This window comes from Neophocaena asiaeorientalis, unplaced genomic scaffold (assembly GCF_003031525.2).
Source record: "Neophocaena asiaeorientalis asiaeorientalis breed wild unplaced genomic scaffold, Neophocaena_asiaeorientalis_V1.1 scaffold515, whole genome shotgun sequence".
Lineage (NCBI taxonomy): Eukaryota > Metazoa > Chordata > Mammalia > Artiodactyla > Phocoenidae > Neophocaena > Neophocaena asiaeorientalis.
This window is the reverse complement of record NW_020175829.1, coordinates 690838-702524: the sequence shown is the minus strand read 5'-3', so window position 1 is coordinate 702524 and position 11687 is coordinate 690838. Positions and strand designations below refer to the sequence as shown.

Below are 11687 nucleotides of genomic sequence, written 5' to 3'. Positions count from 1 at the left end.
CGAGCCCGGTGGGCGGGACGATGGGGAGGAGGAGGCGTGGCCGGAGGGAGAGACCGAGGCCTGGCGCTAGTGAACCAGAGCTGTAGCCGAAGGGACACTGTCTCTGTAGTACTGGAGCAGTAAGGATCTAGCAGCGGCGGGAAAATACCTGGAAGTCCCTCCCTGCAACAGCTTCACCGGTGCGGCACGTTTTTTGGCCGGAAGCCGAAAGAATAAATCGGAAGTGACGTCACGGTCAAAACAAGCCGGGGGGTGGGGCCCTGCAGTGAATCTGGCCGTAGATGGGAAGGCCCGACTCGCTGTGGGCTGTCGAAGGCGGTCGCCAGGACTTTCGCTCCCACACGGTCGGCCTCCGGCCCCTATCCCCGGGACCAGCCCGCCGCGGTTGAGCCAGAGTTTCCGCCCTCCCTACCCGAGCCGCGCTGGAATTTTTCGGGCAGAGTTGGCGGGAGGCGACAGAGCGGACTTCCCTCCCTGCAACAGTCTCCCCTCCAGCGGGTTCCTGTCCTGGGACGCCGGGACACCTGTGGCCTGTGAGGCATCATTCATTTTCATAGCACCTTCCTGTCCTTGTAGAACAACTCCAGGATGAGGAAGAACCGGGGGGCTCCTGTTACTAGCACCCACTGTGGATTAACCCAGTTGCCCGTTTTATTTCGTTAGGGTCTCTCTCCCCTTATCCCTGGGCTCTGACAGATTGAGGTGATCCTAGCTCTCCTTGGCCTTACCTCTTTTTCTCACCGCCTCCTCTTCTCGATCATCTTTTTTTTTCCCCCCTTCCTCTCTTATACTTCAAAATTATGGCTTAACCACTCAGTGTTGCTTCTTCTCTCTGGAGTGGTGCCAAGATAAGCGTTCTGTTTCCACTCCCTCCTCCCCCAAGTACATTTGCTCTTCTTCCCTCAAAGACTGGTAATTCCATTTCTAAACCCTGATTTGTAACATGGAAGATGTTTAGAATTGGACAGAATATTAGAGATACCTATTTCAACCATCTTCATCTTATCTGAATAAAATGAGTCTTAGGAAACGTGTATGATTTCTCTGTCCAGGGTTGCACAGCTAGTTGGTAGTGATGTTGGGAACGGAAAGCCAGGTCTAATCAGCAGATGTTTGTTGAGCATCTTGCAGGCTCATTTCAGGGTAGAAAAGAATACGAACCTTTGTTAAGGTTCAGATCACAAAATATTTATGGAGTACGTGATAGAACCAAGCACTGTTTGTGTGCAGAAATTAGTAAGAGTGCCCCCCCCATCCTAGAGGAGTTTTCAATTTATTAGGAGTTTAAATGGAAATTTTCAAGAGAGTGATAAATGCTAAAATAAAGATATATGCGGGTGCTGAGCGAGGTCAGGGGAGTGGCACTTCGCCCAACTCTGGGTAGGAGTCTGTGTGAGATAGCTCTTCCCTCAGGAAACACAGTTCATATCTTGTAATATACTTTTAAAGACCTCAGCATTGCCCCTCCACCTCCATTTGAATCACAACTCATTTTCTGTTTTAGTCTCCTTCTTACCGCTTGCTGAAGTGTGTTGACTTTGTTACTTGTTAACATCGTTATTAGCGTTTATTATTTCTTCAACTGTTTCTCCCTTGGAAGTTTTGGATTAGTTTAGTGCTGCTTTTTCTTTTAACGAACAGGGTGATGGAGTCGTGAGCTCCTCTTTTCTCTTCTCTGTAGTGAACATAATGATTACCTGCCCTGACTACTCAAAGGATTGTTATAAAGATCAATCTTGGAAGATGTTTTAAAACTGTAAAAGTGATTATCTATAAATGTATGATTTGCCAACCTTTGCTCCACTGTGGTCCTAATGCACTTTTCTCTGTTAGTTCCAATTAATTACAATTTTAAAACATCCTGCACCCTCAAAATTTCTGAGGCAGTAAGCCCTAACATGAAAAAATTAACTGGATGCTATTAATTTTCCTCTTGTCTCAGTGACTATATGTGTAAGACAATTATATGCCTTGGAGTTCTTCCTTTTTTTAGAAGCAATTTTAGGTACAATAATGAAATTTCTCTTGAAATTTTGTTAAGGTCCATAGGAAAGTGCCAGTGATTACCTTACTGAAAACTCATTCTAAAACAATAGTAAATGATTCAGTAACAGTTGTGCTTCTAACCTCTGTTTTGAGAGTTCGCGTTTATTGAGTTCATGTCTTGACAATCTATATTTGGAAAAAAATGAATAATTCTAATTTCTTAATACTTATTACAAAAATTGGGACCAAAAATTATACTTAGATTATAATGTCCTAGAGATGCTAAAGCAAAGGAAGCCAGTCCATAATCTGTACACTTTATTTTTCATAAAAACCTGTATTAAGTTGCTAACACTTGATTTGAACAAAAACTGATTAATAAGTATGTTTTCAGTTCATCATAACCAAAACTTTGTAAAGCCTTTCACTATCCAGGAATTATGGATATTGTAGATGCTGATAGACTTGGGTACAACATGAGTTCTATCTTTTCTTAAATTCAAATTTTAACAGCATGTTAAAAAATAAACCTCAGATTAGAGGTTAAAGTTTTTACATGAAAGTTTATTTTTGTTGTTAGCCTGATTTTTAAAAACTCCATTTGGTAATATTCAGGAATAGGAAAGGGGAGAAAAGGCTAAGTAAAATTTGTTGGGACCTAGTAATGGCGGTGAGAATGTTACTGTATTTCATTTGGTCTTTGCCAGGGTCCTGTGAGGTTACTGGTGTATACCCATTTTACAAGTGAGACTGAGGCTTAGAGAGGTTGAGGAGCTTGTACAGATTCACACAGCTAATAAATGGTGAAGCTTGGATTCAGACCCAGGTTTTTCTGCCTCTGGAGATTGTATTCTTTCTATTATGTATAGGTGCTAATAGGAGCACTGTTTGCATACGTGATTGAAAATGATTATTTTGTATACATTAAGTTGATATAATAATTTTAATTTTTTTCTTTCAGATGTTTTAATACCCAAATTTGAAGAATACACTGTATGCCATTCTTATAAAACCAAGGGGAAATCATGAAGAAATGTTTTAATTATTGAAACTACAGTTGAAATCATGGCTACATCAGCAAATTTGGATATTGGAGCCCAGCTGATAGTAGAAGAGTGCCCCAGCAGTTACAGTCTAACTGGCATGCCAGACATTAAAATAGAACATCAGCTGGACTCAAATGCAGAAGAAGGATCAGCTCAGGGTGTTTCCATGGGGATGAAATTCATACTGCCTAACAGATTTGATATGAATGTCTGTTCTCGGTTTGTGAAGTCCTTAAATGAAGAAGATAGTAAAAATATTCAAGATCAAGTTAACTCTGACCTGGAGGTGGCATCTGTCCTATTTAAAGGTTGAAAGTTATGGTATAAATATCTGCATTTGTTTTGTTTTTGTTTATTTTTTATTTTTTTCCCTTTCTGATCATGAGATTTTGAGTTTGCGAAGAGTTTGGAAGTCATCTTTAATTATGATTTTCTAGAATCTCATAGAAACCAAAATTAAATAATTTCATGTTATATAATGTCCATAAGTACATGTTGATTTTTACTTCTTCCTTGACCTTTGTTTATTTACAAATTCTCTAATAAAGTTTATTATTGTACCTTTTAAAATTATAGGAGAAAAAAATTTTGTGCCTTTTGTAAATGAATTAACTCCATGAATATGTGATTGGCATTAGCTTCCAATGCTTTAATACAGTGAAATCTGTCATCATATTGTATTTACTTTTATAACAATCTATCGAATAAAAAAAACTAATCTCTGGATAAAATTGCTCAAGATTAATATTGATTTTTTTTCTGGAACTTTTACTAGTACAGTTTTTTTTTTTTTTTTTTTTTTTTGCGGTACACGGGCCTCTCACTGTTGTGGCCTCTCCCGTTGCGGAGCACAGGCTCCGGACGCACAGGCTCAGCGGCCCTGGCTCACGGGCCTAGCCACTCCGCGGCATGTGGGATCTTCCCTGACCGGGGCACGAACCCGTGTCCCCTTCATCGGCAGGTGGACTCTCAACCACTGCACCTCCAGGGAAGCCCACTAGTACAGATTTTTTATGGCAAAAAAATAGTATCACTTGAGAACCAGTTAAAGATATTATACATCTTGTATTTATTTTTTAATGTAAACATTGACATAGAACTTTGAAATGCTTTGTTATTAAAATATTGTTTTAATGTGTTTAAATTAATTTTACTTAGCTGAATGCAGTATCCATACATCTCCTTCTCCGGGAATTCAAGTAAGGCATGTCTACACTCCCTCTACAACAAAGCACTTCTCACCCATAAAACAGTCAACTACTTTAACCAACAAACACAGAGGAAATGAGGTCTCAACCACACCTCTGTTAGCAAATTGTAAGTATTTCCCACTGATGTATTAGAATATTGTTATTACTAATGTAATGATTTCAAGAGTTTGGCTTTGAAACATTATTTTCATTAAATGCATATTCTGTTTTGGAAAGCTTAAGTGATGTCCTGATAGTTTTAGTAATTTAAAACTCTTTCACATATTATTGCATATTCAAATATTTCATGTTTTATGTTTCTCTGTTGAGAACAAATACAGATTGAAATATTAATTCTTAAAACCTTCATAATTTTACTATAAAAACAATGAGTTATTCTGAACTTTGTGCAAAGCAAGACATTGTGTTTTTGTGTTCTTGGAGTGCATTTTATAAACTAGATCACTGATCAACAAATGATTTGTAGTAAAAGCTGAGCGATGTCTACTATAATTTCGAATTTGAATATAATATGAAATCACCTCTTTAAAAACTTTGAATTTACAATTTTTTAATGTAGAATTATTCTAGAAGAAATAAAATGAAGGGTTTTCTCTGTAAACTAGAAAATATTCTATAGAGTACGGGTTTCTTAATGAGAGGAAACCAGTTAGCAATTTGATGTTAGGAATTATATTTGAGAATATAACATAAATGCATCTGTATTCTAAAGCATGGTGAAATATATGTTTTTACTTTGGAAACACTGTGTCCCTCCTGATTTTGAATTGTATGCTATAGTAGGTAAGCCAGAACGAGTTCATGACTCTAACTCTACCTAAGAGCCATTTCTGTTCTATTTATGTAAATTTGCATATGCCTCCCAATTGCTTTCCTTTCTGTATTAAGGCCACCCAGTCATATCATCCTAAATCAAGGATCAAGTGATACTGATTTTTAAGATGAACTGTCATAGAACAGTACCTGTTTGGCTTTGTTTTAAAATAAAGAGATTGTCTTAAAATATTCCAACCATAGAATTTTTTTTTTTTTTTGGCCACGCCGAGAGTCTTAATGGGACCCTAGTTCCCTGACCAGGGACTGAACCCCGGGGCCCCACAGTGAAAGCGCCGAGTCCTAACCACTGGACCACCAGAGAATTCCCCAACCATAGAATTTTAGGAAAAAAAACCTAGGGATCATGTGGTTCACATACTTCATGTTAGACAAAAATGTTTAATCAGGTCTCCAGGGTCACACAGCTAATTAGCCACAAATAGGTCTGTACTCAAGAATTTCCTGTCAGCTAGTTTTTAATTTACTATCTTAGTCCTCCAAAAGTTAAGAAATACCCATGGCCTCTTGAAATAATGATATTTGGGACTTAAATGAATACAGTCAATTAAAAATCAAGAGTCTTTTAGACCCAACTTCCTTATACTTCCTTATAAGTTTGGATAAAGAGATACCATGTTAAAAATTAAGTACCTAAACCATTTCTTTAATTCATAAGATCAGTAACAATTTGCATTGTTAATAATCAAACAATTTGCACATTCACTGTTAATAACACTTTGCAGATGTCAGAATTACCTTAAACATATATGAGTCAATTCTCAGACTCTTAGATATTTAAGGTAATTCTGACATCTGCAAATGTTAGGCTATATTTTAAGTTAGATTTTTTTAGACAGTAAAATGATAGTTCGTGTTTTGGAAAGGAAAATTGCTACACAGGCATGAACAATGAGATGATGAAAGTGTACCTACAGATATACATGAAACTTTTTATGGTATTGTTTCAGCTTTGTCTGTTCACCAGTTGGCTGCTCAGGGAGAGATGCTCTACCTGGCTGCTCGTATTGAACAAGGTACTAGCCTATTTTTTTAGATGTATTTAAAACAAATTTAATAGGATTTATCAGATTTGTTATTGTTTTCTTTTTATACAAGAAAGTATAAAGACAAAAAAAAAATAGTTGCATAACCTCACCAGGCAGATAACCCAATAGATACTTTAAAAAAAAAGTAATATAAGGTATAGAAGTTAAAGCTTCCCTTACCACCCTCGCCTTTTCTGCAGAAGCAAACATTATAAGTTTCTTATATTTTCAGAAGACTTTTCTGGAAATTATTTATACTTGGGGCAATATGTGAGAGTATAGTATATATGTGCTTTTTTTTATTTACACAAGAGGGAAAATATACACACTGCATTGCGCTTTACTTTTTTCACTTAAATTTTGAGATCTTTCCTTATAAGCACATAAAGATCTATTTCATTCTTTTTAATAGGTCTGTGATTTTGCATTGTATTGCATATACTGTGTTTTTTATTCTTAACTAGTTCCCCTGGTGGTAGTTGATTCCAGTTTATTTCTATTAAATAACAATATTGTTGGCATTCTTTTAAAGTATATCCATAGGGTAAATTCCTACAAGTATATTTGCTGGGTCAAAAGGTATATGAATTTTTATTTTTATATACATTGCCAGATGTTTGCCCTGTCCTCACACCAGAGTTAGTGTTTCTACTTCCCCATACCCTCACTGACACAGAATATTATCAGACTTTAATCTTTGCTAATCTTATAGGTGAAAAATGGTATTTCATACTGGTTTTGTTTGCCTTTTTAAAATTATGATCTATTTGAATTTCTTTTTGTGTGAACTGCCTGTTTTATATTGATTTATATGAACTCTTACCTAAATTAAAGAAGTTCACTTTTTGTTTATGTTGAATCTAGTTTTTTCCCAGTTTGCCATTTTTCCTTTGACTTTATGATGTTTTCAAACACAGGCTTAACATTTTTAAGTGGTAAATTTATTTTTTTCTTTGTGACTTCTGAGTTTTATATCTTGCTTAGAAAAAATTTCCTATTCCAAGATTATAAATAATTCACTCATACCTTATTCTAGAACTTCTGTGGTTTCTTGTTTACATTTCAATCTTTGACCCATGGAATATGTTTTGGTGTAATGAGGTAAAGGTGGAGCTTAACTTTTATTTTCATTTTTCAAAAAGTTAGCCAATTGTCCCAACATTATCAGTTGAATGCAGGGCATATGATTAAAGAGTGGCTTTTTTTAAAAATCATGTCATTCTTTTATAAGAAAGACTTCATCATTATATTCCTATTTGTTTATAAACATTTGAAGGTTTTATTCTCAATCTACTAAATAAATTTAGGGAAAAAACTGTGGACTTTATACCTGGTAGACTGAATCTAGGGAACAAAATGGGTTTTGAGGTAGAATTGCGTAGAATTGTGTTTCAGATTATTCAGTCTTCATTCATATTATATTATGTTAGCAAACCACCAAAAGTTTTAAGAGACTCAAAGGCAGCAGTATTGGCTAGAGAGTAAAAATAGCTTTACTAATTTGGGGCTTTTTATAATATGTATTTATGTAATGCTAAGGGCTATCGTATAACCTCATTTTTATTGTGATCCTCCCAGCTAACTACTGAGATAAGCAAGGTATTCTGGATATTAGAGGAATTAAATGACATGCCCAGAATCACACTGCTAGAAAGTGACAGTCAGGATTCAAACTCTGGTCTCCTGATTCTGTGTCCAGTGTTCTGTGGACTGCCCTGTACCTAGCATTATGTTGTGTCTGGTAGTTTATACTTTAAATAATATGCTGTTTGAACTCAGCTACGTACCTTGAGGCACAGTTTAATGCATTGAGACTGCAAATTGCAAACACACTTCAGTGAACACAAGTCAGCACAAACGTGAACCTCATTGGGTAATATAGTCACCTTTTTAGAATGCCAGTATTTTCATAGAGATATTAATATGTGGTTGTTAAATTAGATCACAAAAATTGCTTTTCTTTTAAATAGAAAATGTTATCAATCACACGGACGACGAAGGATTTACTCCTCTGATGTGGGCTGCAGCACACGGGCAAATAGCTGTGGTAGAGTTTCTACTTCAGAATGTAAGGAAAATGCCTCAGAAAAATGTATATGTACAGTTACTTAAGTTCAGTTAAGTATTTAGTAAAGTTTTTACATCTCCAGCCAGCTAGACGTAATGGTAGAGGATCCAAAAAATGTTTACATGCTCTTCATATTCTTGTGGAGCTTGCATCTGGTTGAGCAGGCAAGTGTAGTCGTCCATGAAGCTGGAGAGAGAAGTGAGTGCCCAGCCCTGCTAAGCACGATGGGAACAAAAGTCCTGTCAGCCCTGTAGGAGAAGCTTCTTGGAGAAGATACAATTTGACTCCAAAGTGACAAGATAGTTAGGATTGAGGTAGAGGGAGGAAGGCAGGCCTTCAGACAACCTTGATAACAGAACGTCCAGGAGTAGAAGTTTGTGTTCTTTCTTTATTAACCCCAGAACATTACCTGACCTAAGTGTTGAACTGTAATTATTATTGATAGAAGTAACAATATTCTTGTTTTCATAAACTGAAAAGTCTTTTATCTCTATTTCCCACTGCAGGGTGCCGATCCCCAGCTTTTAGGAAAAGGTCGAGAAAGTGCACTGTCATTAGCCTGTAGTAAGGGCTACACAGATATTGTCAAAATGCTGCTGGATTGTGGAGTTGACGTAAATGAATATGACTGGGTGAGTCTGTAATACTGATTTTTAAATTACTGGAACAAACTCTAGGATTTATTTGGTTTGGGGAGACATAATAAGCTTTATTAAACCCTTGGAAGAATAATTAATTACCTTAGTTAATTAAACAGCTGGGAGGAAAAGTTAATGTCCTAAACTCAATTATTAGTTCTGATTAAGTATTCTTCACAAAATATTAAAATTACCTTAAACTACTTTTACATGCCCAATTCACAGGAGCATTAAATTATTTGAATCTTGCTCACCTTGAAAAACTAAATCACCTTTCCTTTTGCAGAATGGAGGGACGCCTTTGCTTTACGCTGTACATGGAAATCATGTGAAATGTGTAAAAATGCTCTTAGGTAAGCAGATAAAAGTGGAAATATTTAGAAAACGCCACATGAAGACATTATTTTTTACAAGCTAGCCTCAAGAGAATCCTGAACTATTATTAAATACGTTATTCACCCCTGGCGCACCTGCTGCCCTAAGGTTCCCATGTAAGCCGTAGCTCCATCACACAGCACGCCTGCAATCGCAGTATCTGTCCTTATTGCTTTCCTTTTAGGGATCACATGTGAATCCTCGGCTCTTTTCTCTGTCCACAGTGTCTTTAAGCCTGAGTGCTGTCTGTAGTGGTGTATTAGTTTCAGTTGCTCTAGAGGATGCCTGTATGTTTGAAGTGTCTTCCCTCCGACCCACCAGAGTGAATTCTATGCCCTCTGTGTACTCTGTACTTTGTCAGACCATCCTGAAAATACCTTCCAAATTTGCAGAAAATCTGTCCCGCTAATTGCGCATGAGCCAGTGATAGACAAACATATCCATATTTTCATTTTATTTATGTAGATTTTTCTGTTTTGGTATAGAAAATGGAGCTGACCCAACAATTGAAACCGACTCTGGATACAATTCTATGGATCTAGCTGTAGCCTTGGGCTATAGAAGTGGTAAGTGGTTTAGAACTCTCAGGTTTCATTTTAGTAAAGTTATATAATAATACAAACCAGTGGTCCAAACTATTCTCATCACTTGCAGTTATAGAACATGCATGTTATCCTAACTCCTGACATATACTTTCAACTGTGGGCAAAATCAATAGATTCCTACAAAGTCTAGAAATGAGTTTGTTACTATTACTTTTCACCATCCCAAATAATTAGTTGCTGGAGGATACGTGTACGCCTATTTACAAGATGTGTTTAACATTTCATAGCAAACTATTTATAAAATGCTTTATAGTTGCCCTTTCTCTGTTCCTTAGAACAACCTTGTATTCTGGACTCTCCTTCAGTTTCAAAATTTAGAAACCAAGAACAGAAAACCCAGTAACTTGGACAATTACTAAAGTCAGTGACAGACTAAGTTTGAAGTATTGCATTGTAATCTTATTGCCCTCAGACTATGATTATATCCTAATTAGAAATTATTTTAGGAAAATGTTGGTGATGTTAAGTTGAATTTGATAGTTTTTAAAAATTTTGTAATCAACATGCTGTTGATTGATCACATGTGTGTTCTAGTTCAACAGGTTATTGAGTCACATTTACTGAAACTGCTTCAGAACATCAAGGAGTAGACATAGTCATCAGAAAGTGTTGTCTGCCCTTCCGTTTACTTTTGGCCCTTATAAATGATAGTTTTGTTTACTTATAAATTTTTACCTCAGTTGCAATATTGACTGATTTTTAGTAAGTTTTAATAAATATTCCTCTGAGTAATTCACTGGTTTATAATAAAATTAATGTTGATGCTTTTTTATAAATGTGTTTTACCGCATATTTAAAATTATAAATGAGTGTTTTGTGGCATGTAAATTTTTATGGTACAGATAGTTATCTGTGTTTGTATCAAGTGCTGTAATTTAACATTTTTGGAAATTATTCTGCCCTATTCATCTTCACTCTTGTATTAACTCATTGACTTTATATAGAGTTTGCTATAAATCCATAGGAAAAAAATTTGTTATTATTGAATTTAAAAATGCACAGTGTGGTTGTTTACAAAATGGTATTATAAATGAATAAAGTACTTTTCTTCTGTTAGTTTGCATGCAGGTTGTTCTTTTTACATTGCGTAAGATTATTAAGGTATCTCTTTGGGAGTTTTAGTTTAACCCTTCTGTCCTGCCAGGATACTCCATTAGATCAAACAATATAATTAAAATAAACCGAATGTTAATTAGTCAACAAAGACTTATTGATTGTCATTTCTAGAAGTATATTGAGAATATTTTAACCTTGTGAGTAAGTTTTCAGTAGGAAAAGCCCTCTGTGAAAGAGAACTCATTTCTTCAATAAAAGTCAGTCAGATGCTCTTTCCACTAAATTCCACTCAAGGAGCATTATAAACTCGTGCTATACCAACATCTGGAAGAGAGCCACGAGCTAGGAGTTGACATGACCACTGAGCGTGGGACTTGGGTTAAATCACTTCATCTGGAAAATAGGTGTGATGTCAGTTATGACAGTTGGGTTGTAAGCCACATAAACTTGATCTAGCTAATTTAAGCAAAAAGGAATTAATGGAAAGACACAGAATGGAAGGAAAAGCTGAAGAAGCAGGCCATACCAAAGGGATGAAACTAGGCCAGGGATCTCAGTCAGGAAGTCATGGCCAGTCATTTTGGATGCCGCTTTGGTAATGCTTAAATCCTCTTGTTTATCATTCTGCTCAGAATTAAATTTTTCAGGAGGCAGAAATCTATTTAGCATGGGATATAAATGCACCACTGTATGGAGTTGAGGGGAGAAGGGGATGACTTGTTAACAACCCACCATTGCCCCAAGACCACCTGGAAAGCAGGAGGCCTAAAGGAAAACGACAGGAAGAAAAAAATGATAGATGTTCACTCCAAAGGCAAGCTAAATCATACGTGAAAATAG

The 11687-nt window shown here is 36.2% G+C and overlaps 1 protein-coding gene across 1 annotated transcript; it reads left to right on the top strand.

Moving 5' to 3' along the window:
- Positions 1-57: 57 nt before the first annotated feature.
- ANKRA2 (ankyrin repeat family A member 2) lies at positions 58-10847 on the top strand. Its single transcript, XM_024732815.1, has 9 exons — positions 58-533; positions 2948-3340; positions 4191-4349; positions 6028-6093; positions 8076-8173; positions 8680-8805; positions 9098-9164; positions 9672-9752; positions 10326-10847. Exons 2-9 carry the CDS (start codon positions 3052-3054, stop codon positions 10379-10381), a joined length of 942 nt encoding a protein of 313 aa, XP_024588583.1. The 5' UTR covers positions 58-533; positions 2948-3051; the 3' UTR covers positions 10382-10847.
- Positions 10848-11687: the final 840 nt, after the last annotated feature.